Source organism: Rhopalosiphum maidis, chromosome 4, assembly GCF_003676215.2.
Source record: "Rhopalosiphum maidis isolate BTI-1 chromosome 4, ASM367621v3, whole genome shotgun sequence".
Taxonomy (NCBI): domain Eukaryota; kingdom Metazoa; phylum Arthropoda; class Insecta; order Hemiptera; family Aphididae; genus Rhopalosiphum; species Rhopalosiphum maidis.
This window is the reverse complement of record NC_040880.1, coordinates 8,129,868-8,154,561: the sequence shown is the minus strand read 5'-3', so window position 1 is coordinate 8,154,561 and position 24,694 is coordinate 8,129,868. Positions and strand designations below refer to the sequence as shown.

Genomic DNA, 24,694 nt, shown 5'->3' with positions numbered 1-24,694 from the left:
TTATAAGGTCTAAATATTTTATAAACAAAACTTCAGTGTTTCGTTAGGATAAAGTACCTAATATAATAAAAATGTAATAGTATTATATTATACTCAACTGTATAAGTGTAATTATAATTCCATCTGTTCCAACGAAATATTAAGGCACCTATACTTAGAAGAGAATATTGTGATAGGTAGTTTGGATACAATATTATTAGCTTTTAGTTTTAATTTTATGTATTAAATAATAAAATTAAGTATTGTCCATACGAATTGTCTCTTGTACATACGAAGTTGGATAAATTAATCTATCAACGAGTAATACACATCATAATATCTTACAATATACCTAGACGTCCTAAACCGGCTAAACCTATTAATCTAATTTTAAATGAAAAATAAAAATTTAAACAAAATGTAACAATTACATATATTTTGGCGATCAATGATAATCGATAATGTGATTTGTTATTTATTCCAAGTCGAACGAATACAATATTTTTCTTTTATGATACTGATTTCAACCGTTTTTCTTTTCATTATAACCATACACATATGAATCATATTATGTCTATGATCACAAATTCACAGCCCACCGTGCAGCATCTGGTTAATGTTTACTGTACATATTATGTAGTATATACTACAGCATAATGGCTTATATTCGTGACTTAAGACACTTTGGTGGGCTGTGGCCCTGTGGACACGTCTCTAGACTCCAGGGACCAGGCTCATTTGCAGACTCCACAACATATCGTCTTACTGTTACTATATAGACAATAGTCGCTAATAATATTATATTATTATCCTCGGTTAGGTAATGCAGACGCGCAAGATTATAATTGTCAATTGTTACAGTTGTTGTGTCTACGCCGAGGTTTAAGGTTTGAACGATTCGATGTCAATTTAATTTCAACCACAGAACAAAATATATCGATAGTCAATTACAACAAATATCGAAAGTACGATAGTCGATTACAACGATAATCGCGTGGGAACCATTTTAAATCGCGGTGGTTATTTGTTTCCCCACCGCTACCTTATATTGTGTATCTGTACATTATATTCTGTGGTGCTACTACTGCGAATGCCTCGTGAGTAAGTTAGCGTGATGTTAAGTGATAACGATAAGTGATTTACCATTTACCAATTTTGTTTTGTAACTGTGCGGCGCACGTTGCTAGTTTTACTACGTTAATTAATAGTTTTGCTGTTAACCGTGGAATTATAATTTTTAGTCGTTGACTTATAAATTTATATAATATAATTTCACAGCGATTTAGTTGGATCCGTATTGCATCATGTCACATGGGAATGAAGAAAAGTTTGATTCAATGCTTCTGGCATTGGCTCAGCAGCACGAGAAAGGAGTAGAACAAGTATGTAATTAAAAATAAAATAATACATTTAATAATTTGTTAACTTTTCTTTTTAGTTGGGTTGCTTTTGTTGCTATGAAAATAAATCAATTTTTTTACAATAGTAAATAGTTAAAGTTATTCAATTTGATAATATTATAGTTTAAAAAGTACCAAGTCAAATGTTTTTGTTAATTTAACTTGGATAATTGTACAATATAGTACTTCTTTTCATATGACAAAACTTCTTTACTTAAATTTATATTTTTATTTCATTACTTGGGTATAATAATGTATTATTGATTTTTCTATTGTTAATTCAATACTGTTGTTGCTATAGTAACATATTTTAAATAGTTAAATTGATAATTTAAATTATATCTATAATTCATATTTATATTTATTATTTATACAATTTATCAAACAATATATTATTCATATTGATGAAAAAATAAATATTTACTATGTGAGCGTAGTAGTAGATTAATGTTTTGTGCGGTAAAGGGGTTTCACTTAATCAACCAACACTTTATAACCACTTAAAACTTAAAAAATACATCTCCAAATTACAATTTTTATGTATCGAAATAATCTAAGAGTTAGGTTTCTAAAATGTTTTATTTAAAACTGTTCATTATTCTATTAAAAAATCTTTATGAAAATTATTTTTTATTTTGTTTTAGCTTTTGGATACATTTTTCAGTTTTCTTGGTCGGAAAACTGATTTCTTTATTGGAAGTCCAGATGAAAATGCTTCCGAACAAGTACCTATATATATTTCTAAAAAAAACCATTAAATTTAAAATTAAAATACCTATCTAAATGTATACTATGTTGATATTTTAGATGTTAATGTCAGTATTTAATAGACATCGTGATATTGCTTTAAAAGAAAAACGCGCACTAGACGAAAAACGAAAATTGGAAGCATTAAAAAGATTACAAAAATCACAAAAGGAGAAAGAATTAGAGACTAAGCCAAAATTAAAAGAATTAACTGATGAAGAAGCTGAACAACTCCAAAAAGAGTTAGATTTGGTAAGAAACTTAAAAAAAAATACATGCAAATATCATATCATGCATACCTATACTCTATTCCAAACAAGTCTGGGAAAATGTACAACGATAATGTGTCTGGTTTTGCGCTGGTATTTCATGTAATCTGCCGGTGGTCTAACCGCCAACCCATCATGATGAGTACTAATAACTGTAGCCAATGACAGCGGACATACCTGTGCGATTTTTTCCAGGCATTTGGAATAGACTATATATTACATTTTATTTTATATTTTTCTAAAACTTCAGATATTACTTTATTTATTTTCTATACCTAATAATAACCAGAATTAATAATTTACATATTATATATTATTCATATTTTATATTATTCCAAACAGCAGAAATCTATTCTTCTTACTTCTTAGTAATATTATCCAAAACATTTACAAAAACTGTTTATGGAAACTATTTTACTTATCTGATTATCTAAGCCAATGCTTAGGCATAGATAATGTTCTTACTTTTAACTTTGATGATACATCAATTTATTGTTTATTAAAGTTAAGAACACAATTGATGTGACTAATGCAAAAGCAACAATATGCCACACACACACACATGCATATACAGTAATCCCTCGTTATCCGCGGTTGGGTCCACGATAACATATTATTGCGTATAACCTAACCTTGCGATTGCGATAACGTTTTACCGTTATTACATGAACACTAGAAACACTAGTTATTACACATTATTAATTGATTAATAATTGATTTTTAAAATTAATAAAAGTTAAACCTAATCTCCCTTTTTACATTGATTTATGGTCTCGTTATCCGCGGTTTTGTTATCCATATAGGTTTGCTGGAACGTAACCTTCGCGGATTACGAGGGATTACTGTATTACCAATTTGTGACCAATAATATGTATTTTAACCAAGAAGGTTGTAATTTGTATCTATTGTATCAACTAAACTAGTAATCTAAAAATTTGTTTTTTATGTATTAAATTTTTTTATGACTTATAATGTTTACTCAAGATCCATTGTCTTCCTTTTATTTTTTTTTCAATTCATTTAATTTGTGTTAAAATATGCAGTAATGTTTTCATTTTAAAATAAAAACTAAAAGTATAAATTAAGTGTCAACATTTAGAAAGATAAGATAAACTTCAGATTTATAATTTTATTGGTATGATGGTCAAAAGGTTGGTATATTTTTGATGAAAAAATAAATTAAATAATCTTTATTGAACTTCTTTTAGATAATACTTATCATTTTTATTAAAAAAAAAAATTAATGTATTAATTATTAAACTTGAAAATGTTTCAGGAAGTGATATATTTATGATTTGGTAGCTATTATCTGTTTAAATGTAGTTATTGTAATTTAATCAATTTGTGGTCTTTAATGGTTTTATATTTATTTATCCGTGTTTTATATATTTTAATTGGTTGTTTGAAATTTTAATTTATATGTTATAGTAAAAGTCTCTGAAAATCATAATTTTTTTGGTTACCATTTGAAAAATCACTTATATATAAAGTATGTAAAACTTGATGTAAGAAACATACCTATACAATTTATATTACTTGAGTTAAAAAAAAGAATTACAAAATTATAGTTGCTGTAAAATATATGGTATGATTCAATGTCAATACTAATTAAATAATCTTGATATTGTTATTGGCCTAGTTGTTCTAGGACCCCTAATAGTTTATTTTTTTTTCATTTAGTCAGCCAAGGAAAGTGTATGGATCCTAAAGCGTCGATTTTGCCAAAAATATTGTAAACGTGTTTAATTAAAATTAAAATTACTTCTAATTAATATAAAATATTAACTGTCAACAAAAAAATAAATTATTTAATTGAGTCTATTCAATTCACTCAAAATTCCATATAACCGCTTTAATTTAATCACAGTTAAAACATTCTTAAAATTATTTGATAAATTGATTTGGATTATGTTCTATGTTATGATAAACAAGTACATTTTTAAAACATATCATCAATTTAAATGTTTTCTTAAGTTGTTCCTGTTTACTATTGTTAAATTGTTCTTATTAAACTTTAATGGATTAGTTAATTTCTTTTGAATACAATGTCACATGGATGTAATATTGAATATAGTGGTATAATGTATACATTTATTTATTTTTGTTACTGTTTTGTGAATATAGTGAAATTGGTATTAAAGAAGTGGTTATTTAAATAACAGCATATAATTTGTGTTCTTAAATTTAAAAATATATTTATATGGTAATACAATAAACGATGTCCTACCATAGTTATATATTTAGTGCTATTGTAACTGGCTTAGACATCCAAATCTTCTAGTTGAAAAATAATATAGAAATAGTTTTGAAACAAAATAATGTATTCAATAAAAGCTTCTATAATTTTTATCAATAAAGATATAATTTTTTATTCTTGTTTGATATATAAAATATGATTTAGTTATTCATAAAATGTAGGTTTTAATAATAGGTATGCTGTTATTGTAGACTTATTGTGTTGCACAAAATATAATTTATATAAAATGTATATAAAAAAAAGTATTTTTCAATCAATATCTCTATTAATTGTATAAGTGTATAATTTTTATTTTAAGGTAGTCTGTTAAAATAATTATGTATACTTGATTTTTATCATTTCTTGATAAATTATAATCATTTTGTACTAACCTTGTACCAATTTTGTAACATCTAATGTATCTTGTTAATATTGTTTTTTTAATTGTATGTTTTAGAAAAAAAATTTAAAAGCTGATAATTCAAAAAATTCTGTTGAAACAAATGAATTATCACAACCAATTGAAGAAGATGAAGATGATCCAAAAGAAAAAGGAAAATTGAAACCTAATGCAGGCAATGGTTGTGATTTGCCTAATTACAGATGGACTCAAACATTATCTGATATCGAAGTAAGTGTATTATTTATTTTATTTTTTTAGTTGACTTGTTTTGTAGATAAATTCTTTTTTCTTTTAAAATATTATATTAGAGGTTTTCCTATTTCCCTTACTATTTATAGCTTAATCATAGTTATATTTTGAAAGTGTATATAAAATATCCATATTTATTTCATGCATATTTAATTTATTTATGATATAAGATAGTTTATACAGGAGATCATTTGTGTATTATATTATTATTATAAAAAACCAATTTTAAGATTTAATTCATATTGATTTATTTAATACAATAATTTAAATAAAATCTTAAAGTAGGTATATAATTAAACATATATTTATAATTCTTGTCTTCTTATATACTACATGATTAATAAATTATAATATTCCATTTTATTATATTAGTCCATATTTCTTTGGGATCTTTGTATTATTGATGAAGTGAATGACTTAGTTTTTAAGCAAAGTTGCTTGTAGAGTTTATTGCATGTCCTAAAAAAAAAAAATAATATATTATTCACTATTACCTTAATAGTAATATATAAACACAAAATGTTATTATTGATAATATAGCTGCTATATTATAGTTAATAGCAAATAATAATTATTTTAGGTATATAAATATTATTTTTAATAGTTGGATTTTATAATATGATGAGTTAAAACATTTATTAAAACAAATATAAATATAGTCTTCATGGTTGTGTAAAATGAATCAAGATTAAAGAAATAAATGAACAAAAAGTATTTTTTTCTAAGATAAAGTATCTAAGTTTTTTCTCAATTGGTACTGTTAGAAGAAATAGTTGTTTTTTTTTTTATTTATTTTTACTAGAAGGGATAAAAAATATACATAATATGTGGCTTATAATAACTGAATTCATGGTTAGTTTTTTGAATTTGTGTTAGAAATGTATTAAATTTTTCTTTATTGATTTGCTTAAATGTCATTAAAATATATATTAAATTATATTTCATAAAGCAAATACTTTTGATGCTCTGTATATTTTTAGCATAATATTTGTAATTCATTATAACTTACTGTGAACATAGTAGATGCAGTATACAATTGTTAGGAAGAAAACTATTGTCATAGAAATGACCAATACAGTAAGCTGATGTCGTTCACAACAACATGTGGTAGGCTTTCTAGACTTATGTCGATTATGTCCTATGCCATTAACAATTGTAAAATGATTTGATGATGCTACCGATAAAGTATCTGAATCATTGTTTCGATCAATGTATTTGTTATGGGCATCTAAGTTTTCAGCACATAGTAATAGCATTGAAGTTGTAGATGATTTACTCTATAATTAAAATAAAATATGTTTTATTTTTTTGATGACAAAATTTAGGCTAATTTATAGTTATATAAAAATACATTTTGAATAATCTAAGTATAGAAAATAATATTTTTAATACGCTTTAAGAATAAAGTATTTATATTTATCTAGTTAAAAAAATTAGTGCTTAAATTATCTCTATTTTTTGTTTCAATAAATATAATATATATTATTATTTATGACAACATTGATAATTGAGATTACAATGTTAAAATGTATTAAAATTACCTATGTATTAGTAAGCAAAATGTATAACAATGAAAATAGTACACATATATTTTGATATTTTTAGTATGTCAAAAATAAAGTATATTTTAAATAAGTTATTGACATTTTTTTAGTTTAGTTAGATAATCTAGTTAAATCAACCCTTTTGTTAATCCTTTTTAAAACTTTAGAAGTATTATAAAATTATTATTTTTAATATCAAAATAAATAGTTTAATGAAATAATTTTTCATATTTGTAAAACAATTCTAAATAATAAATCTTGTTTAAAATATTATTATAATTATTAAAAATACTTATTTAAAATACTTTTCTTTTTTGATTTGCTACGTTTTTATAAAATTCCAATAATCAAAACGAAAATAGATTCAAATCCTTAGCCATATTTTGATGTTTAAAATATAATTTTCCAAAGGTCATAATGAATGATATAACATTGTAAGGTAATTTATTTTTTAAAATTAAGTATTTCCGAATTTAATGCATTTAAAGTTGAATTAATAATAGTTTTTATGATCATTAAATGTTTATATTTAAAATAGTAAAAAAAAATTTAAAAAAATAAGTTGATTTTTGTTGACGAATTTCAATAATTATAAAAATGTTATAAAATTATTATTATATTTTTTTATTGAGTTTTTAACTATTTCGACAGCATTGGCCATTATAGTTTTTAGTTTAATTTAAGCATGAGTTATTAAATAAAATGTATACAATTTTCTATAGATAATTCTGTCATGTATTGTTAGTTTACCTTTATGCTTAGTTGATTAGGCGATGTGGATGAGTCCGGTTGCGATTTGTCACTGGAATTATCTTGTCTTGATGACGAAAACGATGGTCTTGGTATAGACCATCTATACACCTACATGGTATAATAGAGCACGAATTAATATACTATGTTATTTTATTGTATATAAAAATATAGTACCTACTGCCTATGTACAAACTACAGATATAATTTTATGATTATTGAAGATCAAGGTTATTGATGGGCGTCGCCTAAAACAATACACCTCGTCGCGATACCTACCTATAGGGTATTTGTAATAAGAAGTAATAAAGTTTAGATGCGGGTTATGTAATTTTTGAACCGGATTTTTTTCAGTCAAGTTTCAAGGTCCGGGTCATGTATTGCAATTTTCAGGACTATGTAATCTAATTTTGTAACGCCTTCGGGTATAGAGTTATCCGGTTTTAATGTTACTTTCTGATAACGTGCAAAGAAAATATTTCTATTATTTAATTTTTTTGATACATAAATATAAATTGTACCTATACTAGTAACACGTAAGGAATTTCATTAATTACTTAGTTATATCTTTAGTTAACTAGTATTGTTTTTTAATTACGATAGTTCGTTTATAAATAAAATAAATACGTACGATATTGTCAGTAATTTATGATCTTAGTATTTTTTTTCTTTTTAAACAGTTCTTAAATGAGCATTTTATTTTAACTTATTTTTTGGTATAACTCATTAAATACTGTACTTAAGAGTAATTAAAGATTATGTTTTTTTAAATATCGGACATTAGTAATTTTTTAAAAAACTACTACAATTTCATATTATATTTTATAATATTACAAAATAAATAACTGCAGTTAAATATATTTTGTGAAATTTAATTATTACCTATTAATAAAAAAATTGCAAATTTACACATTAAATTATTTATATTCTTTGGTTTTTTTTTTTATCATAAATGCTTGATATATACTGATATATTTATTTATTAGAAATATTTTACGATTGCAAATATACCTATTATAAAAATATAAAATATTGTAAAAGGTTTTTCTTCTCAAAAATTATTATTTTTATGCATGGATACTTACTCACTCAATTGACGATTGTCCACTAATTTGTAAAACAGTTAATAATACCTACTACTACTACTACTACTACTAATAATAAAAATATCATGTCTATAAATAGATATGTTTACTTGTTATAAATAATTAATATGTTGTAAAATGTAATGTTGAGTTGTGGTTAACAGTTATTATACAGGTTTATGTTTACAATATATACCGACGATTCACTGGAGGCAATGTCATTAATGAGTTGCTTATATAACAATATTGTAGATAGATAACAACACTGTTATAGAATGAAAGGGGTTTATTTGACCATTGTCTTTGTGAAATGAGGATAATTCAAATAATGTTTCATTGCCAATGGTTGTCATTTATTTTTAACAAATTAACATATATAAGATTATTGTCTTGTTGATATAGATTATAGATATAAGATCATTTATGATTATATATTTAGTATAATATATAAATATATATGAATAATACAAAAGATTTAATAAAATAAATTATTGAACAGAAAAATTTAGAAATCTCACATTTTATTTTATCTTTATGTATTTTAATTACCTATTTACATAGGTATCTATCATATATTTTGTGTTAAATCTCTTAGAAGTACCACATTTTACTACTGAATTATAATTTTAGGACAATTATTAATAATGTTATTATTAGGTCTACTTAAAAGATACATTAACTATTTTATCGATGATCATATTTATTTCATTTTTTATAATAGTTTTTTCTTTGTTAAATCATTTAAAAACTTATTTTGTTTATGATTTATGTAATACATCATCGAATTCTTTAGTATTGAGAAACTATTTAATAATATAGGTGTAGAATGAAAAGTACCTATATGATCAGATTTTATTCAGAAATTGTATGTAAATGCTCTGAGGTTATTATATTACTTACGAAAATGTTGATATATGTTGTAAAAATATTTAGACAATATTTTAAGGGGATTTGGAGGAAAGACGAATTTTGCAAGAAATCACTATCCTTATGTTTACGGCCATGATTAGGATTATGTATATTATACTACACTGTTTTGTATAATAATACACTTAATAATATATTACATTTAAGTTTAATATTGATACTTGAATAAATGCATTATTATTAGAGTAGTGGGTGGGATATGATATATATTATATGTATATAATAGTCATGAAAATGTGTGCATCTACGTAATTTATACGTCATACCCTGGAGTCATGTCATGCTGTCTTGGAATATGCAAAATTATCTACAGGTACATGCCACATGGTATATGTGGTTATTTAGGCTGTAGGAACACGGATACAAATCCGGATACGAAGGCGGATCAATAGAGTTCAAGAGATCTGGTTTCGGGGCAAGGTCATTTATTTTTAAACTTTTATTATTTTTTGTAACCATATATTTACGCAATTTATTCTCTAAAATCATGTCAATTTAGACATAAGTGCACGGTCATTATTATTATTATTATTATTATTACAACTAGGTACTACACCACTGATCTCAATTGAAAATTTAATTTTTTGTAATTTTGTATTTCAATACAATATATGGATCATTTCTTGGTGAATGATTTCTTGTACATAATTTTATAAAAGTCGTGGTACATGTGGTATCAAGGTTTTCTCAGTCATGCGTAAATGAATATGTACGTAAGTTTTATTTTTAAAAATATATTAAAATTAAATTATTCTCAGACGTGTACTTAATGTAGTACTATTAGGTTTTTAAATTATAGCTTAAAGCAATTTTTGTATAGTATTTGTAAATAACATTAGTCATTTGTTAATTATATCAATTTTTTTTTGAAATAACAGTTATTTCAAGTGGATTGATTATTTGTATCATTTTATCTAGTGCAGCTTGTGCATTATTGTAGTTTTAATGAAAAAAATATTCAATTACACAGAATTTGATCTATATGAATAATTTGAGTGTTCAACTGTTGATTTAATTATTTATAAATATTCTCCTATAATATAATTTTGATAATTAACTGTTGTATCTTGTATATACGTATATGTAAAATGTACTTGTATATAAACAAGTATAACATAAATTTATAGCTAGACATTAAAAATGTTAATAATATCATTATGTACTTTGAGTTGAGTAAGTTTGGTACATTACTTTCAACATGTGTATATAATTTAATTTAAGAATTTAAATTAAAAAAACTTTTTTGTCTACAATTATAGAAACAACGTAATATTATCACTTTATCACTGTTTAAGAGTACAAAATGAAATAAAATTATTTTTAAATTCAGTAATCGTTAAATAGTATTTTTTGAACAAATTATTTTTGAAGTTAAAATATATCTAAAATATATTCTATATATCTATAAAATCAAAACAAGTAATATTACTTATTCCATGTAGGAAATTTATGATTAAATTCTTAATTAGCTATTGGTATAATTAGCCGGTGTCTTTAATATTGTTATAGTTATTCTATTATTAGAATATTGAAATTTCAAATATTGTATGAATGTAATTAATTATTAATATATGTACAATAGTAAAGTAACTATTTTAAAATTAAACATTTTTTTGTTTAGGTTTATTTTAATTATTCATAGTTTTTAAATTATAATTAAATTACATTCTTAAGTATAATTTATTTGGTAGTAGATAAATTTAATTGTAAGTATACTTTTTTTATAGTTAAAAAATTAAAATCATTATATTTAATTTAGTCAATATGACTAAAGAAAATCTTGTACAATTTTGTATCATTCATTAAGTGATAAATGTATATTGGTTTAATTTTAGCGAACAGTATGAAAATGTTTAAAAGAAGTGTACTTACATCAATAACAGTGTTGTCGATATCAATAACGCTATCTAATTTTGGACTCATAGTTATTCGAAAAAGAAAACTTCCTGCCTCTTAGGGTGGCGGTCTTTTCTTTTTTAAAATAAACTACGCTCGCGCATCACTAGATATTCGTGATGTTGATAATTTCTTGTGGCCGGCGAAACATCACATGCACCGCTTAATACAGCGCACTAGTATTTTATATGACTGCCATAATGATAATAACCAAGTCATCTTAGTGGAGTGGGAATATTAGTTGATCTCGTTATTGAACTTCAAATTCTCGAGCTCTCGGTGTTCTATACGACCGCAAATATTTGCTAGAAGTGTGTACCATTGTACTTTACATATTGTGTTGAATTGTATAAAATATAAATAGTAAATATATACATTTCAATTTCATATTTTTTCCTTAATAAATCGCTTAAAATTATATAAAATGTGAATTTGCTTTTATTGAAAATGTTTGGGCGTGGCGTCATTGGGTAGATCATCGTATACATTTTGTTCAAAAAATAATTCTGGGGTAAGCAAACAGGTACATTAGTAACTATTTCTAGAGGTATAATTAGCATATTATATTTTAATGCTAATTATATTTATATGTATTAATTCGGTAAGTTCGATTAATTTTTTCGACAAAAATCACATAAATACAATTGATATAACGTTCTATAAAATGATGGTGAATAAATTCTCATTATAAATAGTTTAAAATATTAGTCTTAAATTGTAAATTTCGTATAGGAAATAATAATTTATGTCAATGTAAAACGGAAAAAAAAATAATGTTTATGATTATTATTTTTAATTATTGTAAAAACAATTTTAAAAGAACTTTGTGCCTACCAAATGTTAAGTTTTTTGACCGAAAACCAATTATTTTATTAACATTAATCGAAAGCAAACTAAAAAAGTAGACCATTTTAAATGTCTATAAATAGAAACATTACCAACATTACGAATCATCTTTTAGCAAAATCTTGGTATTGTGTAAAACTTATTTAAAATATTTATCTATGAAGTTGTTAACAATTTTTTGCTAAATAATTTTCTAATTTTAAAGACCATATATTTTCAAATTTTTAAATTTTCTAGTTAAGGAGTATCCTGTATTAATACGAGCTTTTGATTTGATAATGTAGTCTAAGTATACCTATTAAAAATTCTAAAAATTAGGTTTTGAATAATTAAATTATTGATGTGAAAAGAGGAGATGAATATGCTTGGTAAATAAATATAAAATTAATTTCATTTTAATTAAATGTGTTTTTATATAGCCCATTTTAGTATTACATCGTGCTATACAGAACATTTAGCATCATAACTCATGTTATAAAAACGAATTTTATTGTGTATGTAACTTGAACTAATGTTTAAATCATTTAAGGCAGTGTTTACTAACATTTGAATTAATCTTATTAAATTTGCGCTTCTGTATACCATATTAAATAATGTAGTCAATCATAAAAATTAGGATTTAAAATAAGTGATAAGTTAAACCAGCGTACCTCAAACTTTTAGGACTTCGACACCCTTGAGAAATAATTTGTGTTTCGCGGAACCCCTTTTTAAATAATTTAAAATTATAATTTGTAATAATATAAATAATCCAAATACGTATAAAATAAAATATTTTTCTCAATAATCACATACATCTGGCGGAACTCTTGAAATTGTCTTATGGAACCTTAAGGTTCTGTGGAACACACATTGGGAAACGTTGCTCTAAACAGTAAATAATAATTATTATTGAAGAGTATTAATGTTGTAAAATAAAGTATTTTTAAAAACGTTAATACTTTTCAATATAATTGGTGTTGAGTGTTAAAAATTATTTTTTATATGTAAATAAAAGAAAAAATATTTATTTATTAATGGATTAAAACTGGTTTGAACAATAAAATATAAAAAAAAAAAACATTTGAAATGTCAAAGTGTTATTTAAATAACTATTATTAAAATCTATTTTTTATTATAATAATTATTTTACCTATATCTTTTAAAATATTATAGGATTTACTGGTAATTTTCATAGATTTTTATAATAGTTTTTAAAAAATGTTTATTAACATAGTATTTTTATAAGATAAACATGTTTGCGTATATATTTATTTATTTAATTATAAATGAGTTTTTAGATGTTATTTAGTTTAATGATACAAATCGTGTTAAAGAAGGAATTTTATTAAAATTATGAATAGGTACTGATTATTTTATTAAAAATTAAAATCATTAATATATAATTTGGAAATATCGTTATCATTTATTTCGATGATGGTTTAAAAATAAAAATTTAATTAAAATAATTAATAACCACGATTTAGCTTTATAGGAATTATTTAAACACAATTAATTTCTATAATATTTGTTTAAACAACTAATACTGAGTAATATCATTGATTATAAATACATACTACTATTAATAATATTAATAGTATTTATAATCAATGGTAATATAATATTTAAATAACTTGAGGATGGTTGTAGCTAGAACCACTAGAGTGGGCTCATTCGACGTATTATTTTTTGCTCCTTATTAATATATTACTATGGCGAATACGTCCATTTGCCTGTTAGCAGTCGATATGTTATTTAAAATGTAATATATATCACACTTTTTAAAATTTACTATATGCGGGACTTTCCTTCCCTATTGAATCAAATTTTGCATTATACCGATTTTATATGCAAAAATGTGATTCAAGACTACAGAGATAATTTAAAATAATAAAGAATTTAATAAAAAAGACAGGTATAATTTATATCACTTGTATGTATTGTAGGTACTATTTATATATTATATTGTATAGACAATAAATTAACTGTTTTATTAATAAAAAAACCCTATAAATTAATATAGTTCAATTCCTTTTTGTAAACCACACTTAACATGGCCGACTGCTTATGCTGAGGGTTTTGTTAAATTAAAAATTTTTTATATATTTTACAATTAGGTATTTGTTTTTGTTTGAGAATTATAAGAATTTGGTAAAAGTGGCATATAGTGCCATGTAGCTTCTATACAATAGATAAATATTTTAATTAAAAGAAGATATTTATATAATTCTCAATATTATAATTTACGAGAAAACTGTTAAAATTATTGACGTAGATTTTTTTTTGTTTCAAAAGATTTAGCTGTGAATTTTTCTTCATTTTTTAACCTATTTTCATGAAAATGATCAACAAAGGACAAGACTTTTTATAAATTGATCACAATATTGAGTTAATTAAGGGTATTGAATAAATATGTTTGTGTAATTCAAACTAAAGACAATATTTAATGTTTAGTTTAAAATTATAATTTTATAATTATTAGTATTCAACATTTAAGAAATAATGTCATTCATTTATTGAATAAAATTACATAAACTGGATATTATTTTTATATAATTTACAATTAAATCATCCAGATTCTAACCAATAATTATTTTCTAATTTTACTTAGGACTTAATTTTCTTTAAAATGCGCATAAAAAACTTTCAAAACTATTTAATGCATTCATGTAAACAGTTCATATTTTCTATAAACGATTAGGAAAATAATTTTTTCTAAATTGTATTATTATATGTATATAAAGTATTGTAATTATATTTCGCCAAGTTTTTGCACGTCAAAAGAACGTGATCCAAAAGGGGAACGTGACATTTATGGATAGACGGGTTTTTGTTTGTTTAGGATCGTTTGTTTTTTGTAATTATCAAACTCTGGTCACGTTATTAATTTTAGCTGGTCGTTCATTTTCACCAATCGGGTTTTGTTTTTCAAAGGAACTCATAAACTTTATCTTTTATTGATTTGGTTGCTGCAGATATTAAAAAAAATACCATTTATTTATATTGTTTATATAGACATTTTAAGTATTATATAGACATTTTTGTCTTATAATTATAATATACATATGTTACATACGTATAATAACACAATTTATAGAAAGAGATACTCATCGGAATCGTTTTGGGTGTGATGATCACCTTGTAGATATGTAGAGGGATATACATGTTATATCGTAGTTCTTATTTGGTTACACTTCTTTGTTTATAAATGAAATTGTTTTATCATACGACCAATCTTTAATAATTAATAATAATATTATTTTTGTACTAGTCTGTTGTTGGTATTATTATTACACAGATTATTGATTATTTGATTACTTGCCCCTCAAATAATAATATCAAACTATATTTTACGTATAAAATGTCCTTGTAATAATGCTGTACCCGACATAAATCATAGTTAACGTTAAGGTTTTAGTTATTAGTCAGTTATCAATAGTGTGACAATTCATAATTAATAAATTACAAATAGTGTCAAATACTTGAATGCTTAATTTATTTTATTTTAATATCCCACACGCGTTTCGTAGATCGTGTTTATATTTTATTAATATAAAATGAATATTTACCCATTTACGTGTATGATGTTAAAACTATATTATGAGTGAAAAGTTAAGTCGGGAATGTTAGATACATTATGTTATAGGTATAATGTATATAATATATGTGTTGTTTGTCATTCATTGGTCTTACAGTTAATCGTCTATGGATTTTTCATGATCGTTATGGAAATCCCTAATCTTAACGCAAGGTCGCGAGAAAACTGTCAAGACGTTTGTTGCTATCTTTCAAAAATACATTCTTTATTGGTCACGACTTTTTTTATTTTGGTAGTGACGTTGGGTTTGTATGGTGTTTAGAAAAACTTCATTTGGGAATGCCAGATCTCAACATTGTGATCTTCGCAATGGATGTACAATTAATATATTATGTTTAATAACTCATTATAAAAGATTATTTATTTGAAAAAATATATAATAGCTAATAGCATTATAAAATCAATGCTATTAGGCATTTTACTTAAAATCGAATGATTTATCCATATTATTATTTATTGAACGTGCAGGTTATATAGTATAAAATATGTATAATGTACAGATTTCGTATCAACTACTATTTACAAATTATCTGATGTCGAACTAACTAGTTATTTTAAATATCTACATTAATTACGTTTGATTGGTAATTGTTTTACTAACTGGATCTTAAAAATAATTGTTATGTTCGTATTAATATTTGTTTTCTTTTTAGGTTATTATAAACATTTACTTTTTACAGTAATAAATAATAATTATCGATCCATGTTTGTTAGATAATAATTACAAAATATCAAATTGTACTGATTTTTAGTGTTTCCTTGTATTTTTTAAGTATTACATTTATCATAATATTTATATTAATAATGTTTTATTATGTAAATTTCATAAAATATAATATTTAAATTTTTGTGAATTAATTTGAGTGCGCCTTAATTTAATAATTTATCATATACAATGTTACATATTATTTGATTATAAAATGATCTTACATGAAGATTCTTTGAATAGTTTAATAATTTAGAGTGCAAATAATTTATTTGGTAATTATTTTAAATGCACTTTCAAGCTACCTTCATTGGTAAAATATAAATAGTTAGTCAATAACTTGTAATTATAATTTGTAATACCTAATAACTAATTATAACTTGAAATAGGTATAGGTACTAGAATAAATATTGAAGACCGAATGTTGATAATATTATTGCTGAGCCTCTCCTAAATTACGCTAATAATTAAACAATTTGTATTAATTTCGCTTTTAAAAAGTTTTTTTTTTGTGTTAAATTATAAGCAATTATACAATTATAAATGTATATGTTTAAAGGTTAGTTAAATTAATTGTGGTCCATATTTTCAACTAGAAATGTATTCATCATAGTTATTGGATACGTAATAATAATAAATACTTAAAAATTTAACACTCGCAAGAAAATAAAAAGCAGGTATAAGCACATAAAATTAATTTTGAGTTTAATATAAATTATATCTTTTTTTTTTCATCAAGTTATGTCTTGTATAACTCTAATTTAGAAATAAATTAAATTTTACTTAATGTCTATCAGTACCTATCTTATAGTATTATATATTATGTTTTATTATTTTTTTTTCTAAGGAAAAATGTCTAATTATATTATTTTATTTATTATTAATATTACTGAGTCAAAAATTTCTTGACGAAGGGAAAATAGCATTTATCTTTAGATATTTTCATATTTAAGCATTAAAATCCAATGCATTTAATTGAAAATGTCCGCGCGTCTTGAATATTGACTCGCAAAAATAATAACATCTACTACGAAAGGCGTTGGAAATTGTAGTTCCTCTAAGGACAATGTTGTGATTTCTTAAGATTAGGTGCTTACTATTTTAAGTTTAATATTGTTATACTGTTTTATCCAACGCATTCGTGTAAGAATTAAACTTTAAATTAAATTCTAATATTTTTTCTCATCAAATCTCTATAGTCATTAGTCATTATTGATTAATGATCATTTATATATATCATGTGTTACGTAACGATGACGAAGATACATTTGTAATAAAGGCACCTGTATAATAAATATAATATTATGTTCTATATATTAACCTTGAAATGTTCTACTAGAGTTATATCTATATCATATATTTTAGAATTTATCATCTATATTATACATTATATTATTAATAATTAGAGACTCAGTCACTTTAATCTCATTTTTTTTCTCACAGCTTAAAATTCCATCTAAAGCTGCATTCAAGTTGAGACCACGTGATGTTATTGTGAATTTAAAAAAGAAACATATTTTCGTTGGTATTAAGGGACAACCCCCAATATTGGATGACGAACTACAGCATGAAATTAAACTCGAAGAAACCACGTGGCTACTTGAAGACGGAAAAACATTCCTGATTAATATTGAAAAGGTAAAAAAAATTATAATATTATTAAAATGTTTATTAATTATTTAAGTGCTTCCTATAACGGACTTAATTTTCTATTAGAAGAATTGGAAATTATCTATTTCTTATTCATTACTGCGGTATGTGTTATTCCCATTATGTCACCTCCCTTCAAGTACTAACTAGATCTAATTTGAAACCAAAAACCACACTCAAAGTTAAAGACTGGAGCACTTTTATTAATAAAAAAATATTCTCATCATATAAAAAGAAAAACGCTATTAAAAACCCAATATATTCATCCGTTCAGATTCTAAAATTGAATTATAATTAATCATACTTTTTTTGTGTAATCATCAATTTGAATTTAGATTTATTACTTATAGTTTATTTTACTAAAATTAAAATATATCCAGTATAGTATAATTATTATCAAATAATAACGTACAGGAAAATGTTAGATTTTAACCTCTATTATTTTTTTAAAATTTAAAAATATTTAAGTACACATATTATTTTGTATGAGTGATTAATATTATTATAAGTAAATTTTTATACTGTTTAAATGTGTAAATATTTTAACCTGTGTGTTTTGTTTAATATCTTGATAATATATTAACAATAAAATATCATTGAAATTATACCTGTATATTTTAAGTAGACCAATAGACGTATACTATATTTCAAAAAGTTTGGAAAAATTTGCGCATGTATTGTTACTGGTTTTCTTCGCGAGCCGCGTGACTGCATCAGCGTGAACTACGATGCGTTTTTGTCCACATTTTTTCCAAACTTATTTGGAATAGAGTATAGAAGAGTATTCCGATATTGGGAGTTAAATAGTTATGATTTTTATTGCAATATAGTTAATTGTAATTGACGTTTTAATTTTAACTTACGTCTCAAATTACATTTTGATCACCTGTATGTAACTAGGTATGCGCCTACATATTTTCCTAATCTTGTTTTTATTTAATAAAATATATTATATAGCTTTTACTAAGTTTATCTCATAATAATTCTTTGATTGGGATAATTTATTATTGATTTCAAATTAAATATTAAAACACACCATTATCTGGCAATGATATTAAAGTAAAACGAATACCTAAAACTTAGTTTTCTTTGCCTAACGGTTTTATTTTTCATATAAATTTCTAAATTATAGGTCTGACAGAATGATTATTACCATCTTATTATTTTTGGTGCTGATTATCTATTTGAATTTAACTAGAACTAATATTAAGATTATATATATTATACTAGCACACATGTCCTCGTGCACACTTCGTGGTCCGTGGATTTATCCCATTTTCTCTCTTTAACTCAGTTAAATTTAAACTATACAGATATTTAGTCCATTTTAGCGCAAATACAACAAGTAAATTCTAGTTTTGCCCGTGTACATTTTTAAAAGTAATTTTACTACCTAATTAATTAAACTAATTTTATATATATTATGTTAATTATTTACATATTTTATAGTAATTATAGTAATATGATTTGTAACCAACGGAAATTATTTAAATAAATAATAAATATTCTATTATATAAGTCGAAACCAAATTCACGGGTGAGCTATATTACTATAATATTACTCTATAGGGGTAGAAAAGCTACAAATAACCTACGAGTTTTATGAATTCTATTGAAATAACTTTCATTAAAACTGTCTAGTAGTTTTTGAATCTATTAATTTCAGATATACTAACCTCTATTTATACATATTATGTACATAGATTATATCCATTGAGTTAATTTTTTTAAATTTATTTTTTTTTTTGGTCTAGCGAGCACACAATTATTTATTAATACTTAAAAGCCGTGTATTGATCTATTTTTTAAATAGTTAAATTTACTCATTCAAGAAGTCTCATCAGGCTTATAGCTAGTGTTTTATAATTATTATGTGATGAATAAATTCAGTGGCCAAAAGGGACTTTTCATAATTTTTTTTGAAATGAGATGATGCATTATAATATTATTAATAAAAATGATTAATAAAAAACATAACTTTTAAATTATATGATTATGATAGTAAAAAAAAAAAATACATTTTTGAAACGATAAAAAATTGTTGTTCTTCAGAATACATGTAGGTTTTTAATTAAGCTGAGATTATAGAACTTGAAAGTTGACACAGAATTTTCTAAACTGTAATCCACCAGCAGGTTTTAAACAAATAATATGTATATATATAACTATATATAATGCCCACACTATACACTTATAATTGGATAATCCAATATCTTATTTTTATGGTAGAAATGTCCAACTTTAGTTCCGAAGACTTTACATTTGAATAGGAGGTTTATCATATTATATATTTAAATAGAGAATTTCTATTCTAAGTAGCTTGGAACCCTCATTCCATAATCTTTATATTATAGGTTAAACCTCTAAAAATGTTTAGCTAAAGCATTTTATTCATTTCTGTAAAATATAAATACAAATTTCGTTTGTAGTTTATAAAATTAAATTATATCATAAATAGTAATGAAATTAGTATGAATTAAAAATGCATTTATCACTTTATTGCTTGGTTAATTTTATAAAGAATAGGTAAAGAACAAATAAAAAATACATAAAACTACTATATGTAACCACTTTTTTAAAATTATTTGAATAAACATTATTATTATTATTATTATTATTATTAAATGTTAATTTCTTAGATCTTATATATTGCGTTATCATTGATTATTTAGATTTTAGATACCATATAACTTGATATTGTGAATTATGATTTTTGGGAAATTATTTGAGAATTATAGGACATCAAAGGAACCTTGTGAAGAGTATCAATAATTTTTTATACAAATTTTATTATCAAAAAGATTCAAGAGTACAGTATTTTCAATACCTATCTAATAATTTCCTATTATAATAAAAACAATATCCAAGTTAGCTTTTTTTAAATATAATTTATTATTTATTTATAACTAGAAATGTACAACATTAATGTACATAATAATACATCGTACCTATTCTATGTTTAATCGTTATTTTGTATTTAAATACCAATATTGTAATAAAATGCACGTTTATAAATGCATTGTTTTTTTTTTATAGAAATCTAAGTGGATTATGCTTTATAAGTTTAGTGTTTATAGTTTTAATATTATTATATTATAATATTTAATATGTCTAATGTTTTTATTGGTATATTTAAAATGTGTAAATCAAATTATTTATTTATATTTAAATTAATGTTACTTAATTAGTGCTACTTAATATAGTCATAATGATTTAAAAATATTAGTATAATATTTTTTTATAAATATTAATGACATGATATTACAAAAATAACCAGTTTTGATTTTTAAAAATATTCATTACATTTTAACAAAGAATTTATTAGTTTTATAATGTAATGGTTTTGTTAGAATTATTTCTTTCTTTATTTTATTTAGTTTTATTTGTTTTAAATTTTACTTAATAGGAAGATACGCATATATTTGTCTATAAACTTAAAATTGATTAATATATAATATATATTTTATTAACTATTTATCTACTCCCTAATTAAGAAAGATTATTTTTTGAGTTTTTGAATAGTTTCTTTAAATAGGAATAACTGAACAAATATTGTGATATTTGCGGTATACTAGGTTTTAACGAACTTGATTTAGGTTAAATCTTACCAAGGTAGTTGTATAATACTAAAATTTAAAATTTATACCAGTTATTTATTTCAGTATTTAACTATGTAAAATAATTTTCAAAAAATATTCTCTATGTTGTGTTAACATAAATATTGTGCAAATGCACAATATCAATACCTACCTATGTTTCCTTAGTTTTCATAAGAACTTGTTTATTTTTTATTTATTTTAATATGTAACATCGTTTTGTTATGTGGGCGTACAGATTACGGAACAAGTTTCATGTCCGTTTAGTGTAAAGTTATCTATATTGTGTAATTACGATGTACCTAATGTGTAAAAAATGAAATTTTGTTTTGTGAATTTCTTTTTGTACTTCATTGGTTTATATACGCATTCGGGATTTAAAATATCAGTTTCTTAACATTAAGTGGTGCTTTATGAAAATATGTTAGTATAATCTATTCATTCAAATGGATAAACTCGAGAAATTTGTTAAGAAATCTTGTGAATAAATAAATTAATAATAATTACACAATAATAATAGTAGGTAATATTTTATTGAAATGAAATTCCATTCAAGTGTGTAGCATTGTATGTACCTTGTATCTAAACATACGTTTATTATGCCGAAGTAGATTTATATTATTATAATAACAATTTATAAAATAAAATATTAATAACAACAGATCAAATATAATATTCATGTGTTATCTTTTGTAGTTGGTATTATAATAAAACTTGCGAATTCACGCAGTTTAATTGGTGTAGTTTATTTTATTACAACTATTAGAGAGTAAAACAGTCATTTAAATGTTGTTCACGTATCTCACGTAGTCATTTCAAAATTTAAACGATTTACAAAGTTATTAATAATATTTATCACACTCGATTTTGTTTTGGAATCAAAAAGAGTATACTACATAAACTATTGGCACTGGATCTTCGTCTTGAAGAGTTCTCTTTAATATAATCTAGTGGACACAGGTGTATTCTAATTTTTATTTTTATTATATATTTGAACTGTATATCATTCGAAAAACGATTTGAGCGTAGTTCAGTTCACTAAATATTATTTTTAAATCGTAATTGCACATAACAAAATTATGATTATATATACTGAACATATTATGTACAGTAATGATGTAATTCATATATACTATATAAATTATAAGTAACCTTGTACTAAAACATTAACTCAAACCTACAAATTGCATTATATTTATTTATAAATTATCAAGTTATCAATATAATATTATGTTTTATAGATTTTGTTAGAATATGATAGTAATCCTATTTTTTTTTTTATAATTCTATTTTAATCGTACCAATAAAAATATGAACAATGACATTTTAAAATTCGTAAAATTGAATGTGTTGCTATAATTTAAGCTTCAATGGTTATAAAAAATATGTTTTTGTGTTCTGAGCTAATTTTAGGGTATTGATATGAGAATGTGTTTTTCTTATTTTTCTCAGCTATTAACTTTATTGGTGAAGTAAAAATATTTAGGTTTTCAATAAAGTGGGTAATTTATATTAATAGATTAGATCAGATTGGTACTTTAGACCAATTTGAAGTTTTTACATGTATTCTTTTTTACTAAACGCAATAACATTTTTAAATTATTTATATTAGTTTTAAGCTATTACCAATTAATTGTAGTCTATGGACAACTGATAATAATATACATAAAATAGACTAAGTAATATTGGTTGACAGAAGGACTTAGCTTAGGATCGTTTATTGTAGCCAATGAAGCCAATGATATATCCTAAAACCGTTAAATTCAAATTTAACACATCCATTACAGTAACTACCCAATGAGAAGGTTTCAGCAGAATGTTAATCTATACTTGTCCTCTTTTTTAGGGTTGAAATTACAAGTATTTAATTTCTGTGTATTTTATAGGTGAATAAAATGGAATGGTGGTCCAAACTGGTGGTTTCAGATACCGATATATCTACCAAAAAAATCAACCCAGAACCATCCAAACTTTCCGACCTAGAGGGCGAAACCAGGTCCATGGTGGAGAAAATGATGTACGATCAACAACAAAAGAATATGGGATTACCTACGTCGGATGAACAGAAAAAACAGAACGTTCTTCAAAAGTAAGTTTATTTTATGTTTTTACTTTCGTTGTTTTAACTGTTAATATTTTTACAGGTTTATGGAACAACATCCTGAGATGGACTTTTCCAAGTGTAAATTCAATTAAACCCGCTCAAAACCAAGAAAATAAAATATATATATAAAGAACAGCATTAAATGAGAATTGAAATAATAAAAATAATGTTATCGCTTACATTTTCTTTAGATGAATTCAAAAGTTTTTGGATTAAAATAAAAGTATTGTAAATTTAATTGTGTTTTTGTGTTTTTCATTATATTAAAGCGTTCGACGTTATCTGTTAGCCACCCGGATCAGCAAAATGCGTTTTGGTATTATACTATGCATTAGCATTATTGATAATATAATTTCAAATTAATCTCAAACTAATTGATTACGTGTATCATATTTTGTTTCGTAGTTAAATATTATTCATTTCATTTGAGTTTATTAATTTAAAGATAAAAATATGAAGAATTATTCAGGTATGATTTCGGATTTAGTATGTAAAATATTTTCAATAATGATCATTCATTGAATAATACACTTAAAAAGGAGAAAACTTAGTAGTTTTAAGTATTCGATAAAAAAGGTCATTAATTTGAAATTCTCAAATGCTTATTGAAAAATAAATAGCATGAAACATTGTCATCTATAGATATCATATATTTGTCATTTTGAATAAGAATTTATTTTTCGTATTAGGTTATATAAGTAAAAAAAAAAAAAGAAATATTGAATATTTA

The 24,694-nt window shown here is 23.4% G+C and overlaps 2 protein-coding genes across 2 annotated transcripts; one reads left to right on the top strand and one right to left on the bottom strand.

The window, feature by feature from the left end:
• Positions 1-1,082: 1,082 nt before the first annotated feature.
• On the top strand, positions 1,083-24,202 carry LOC113548520 (nuclear migration protein nudC). Its single transcript, XM_026949450.1, has 7 exons — positions 1,083-1,361; positions 2,024-2,104; positions 2,187-2,378; positions 5,089-5,262; positions 18,058-18,252; positions 23,747-23,949; positions 24,005-24,202. The coding sequence occupies exons 1-7, from the start codon at positions 1,284-1,286 to the stop codon at positions 24,054-24,056; spliced, it is 975 nt and encodes a 324-aa protein (XP_026805251.1). The 5' UTR covers positions 1,083-1,283; the 3' UTR covers positions 24,057-24,202.
• Positions 5,584-11,664, bottom strand: LOC113548522. Its single transcript, XM_026949451.1, has 4 exons — positions 11,462-11,664; positions 7,578-7,688; positions 6,293-6,560; positions 5,584-5,742 (listed from the first exon to the last, which is right to left on the bottom strand). The coding sequence occupies exons 1-4, from the start codon at positions 11,510-11,512 to the stop codon at positions 5,708-5,710; spliced, it is 465 nt and encodes a 154-aa protein (XP_026805252.1). The 5' UTR covers positions 11,513-11,664; the 3' UTR covers positions 5,584-5,707.
• Positions 24,203-24,694: the final 492 nt, after the last annotated feature.

Bases quoted from the DNA above. Each gene is read 5' to 3' on its own strand.
- LOC113548520 (XM_026949450.1), top strand. From the start codon at position 1,284: ATGTCACATGGGAATGAAGAAAAGTTTGATTCAATGCTTCTGGCATTG. The intron at 1,362-2,023 runs GTATGTAATTAA...ATTTTGTTTTAG, and splicing joins ACGAGAAAGGAGTAGAACAA to CTTTTGGATACATTTTTCAG. The intron at 2,379-5,088 runs GTAAGAAACTTA...TGTATGTTTTAG, and splicing joins TCCAAAAAGAGTTAGATTTG to AAAAAAAATTTAAAAGCTGA.
- LOC113548522 (XM_026949451.1), bottom strand. From the start codon at position 11,512: ATGAGTCCAAAATTAGATAGCGTTATTGATATCGACAACACTGTTATT. The intron at 7,689-11,461 runs GTAAGTACACTT...TATACCATGTAG, and splicing joins TCGACAACACTGTTATTGAT to GTGTATAGATGGTCTATACC. The intron at 5,743-6,292 runs GTAAGTTATAAT...TTTTTTTTTTAG, and splicing joins CTGCATCTACTATGTTCACA to GACATGCAATAAACTCTACA.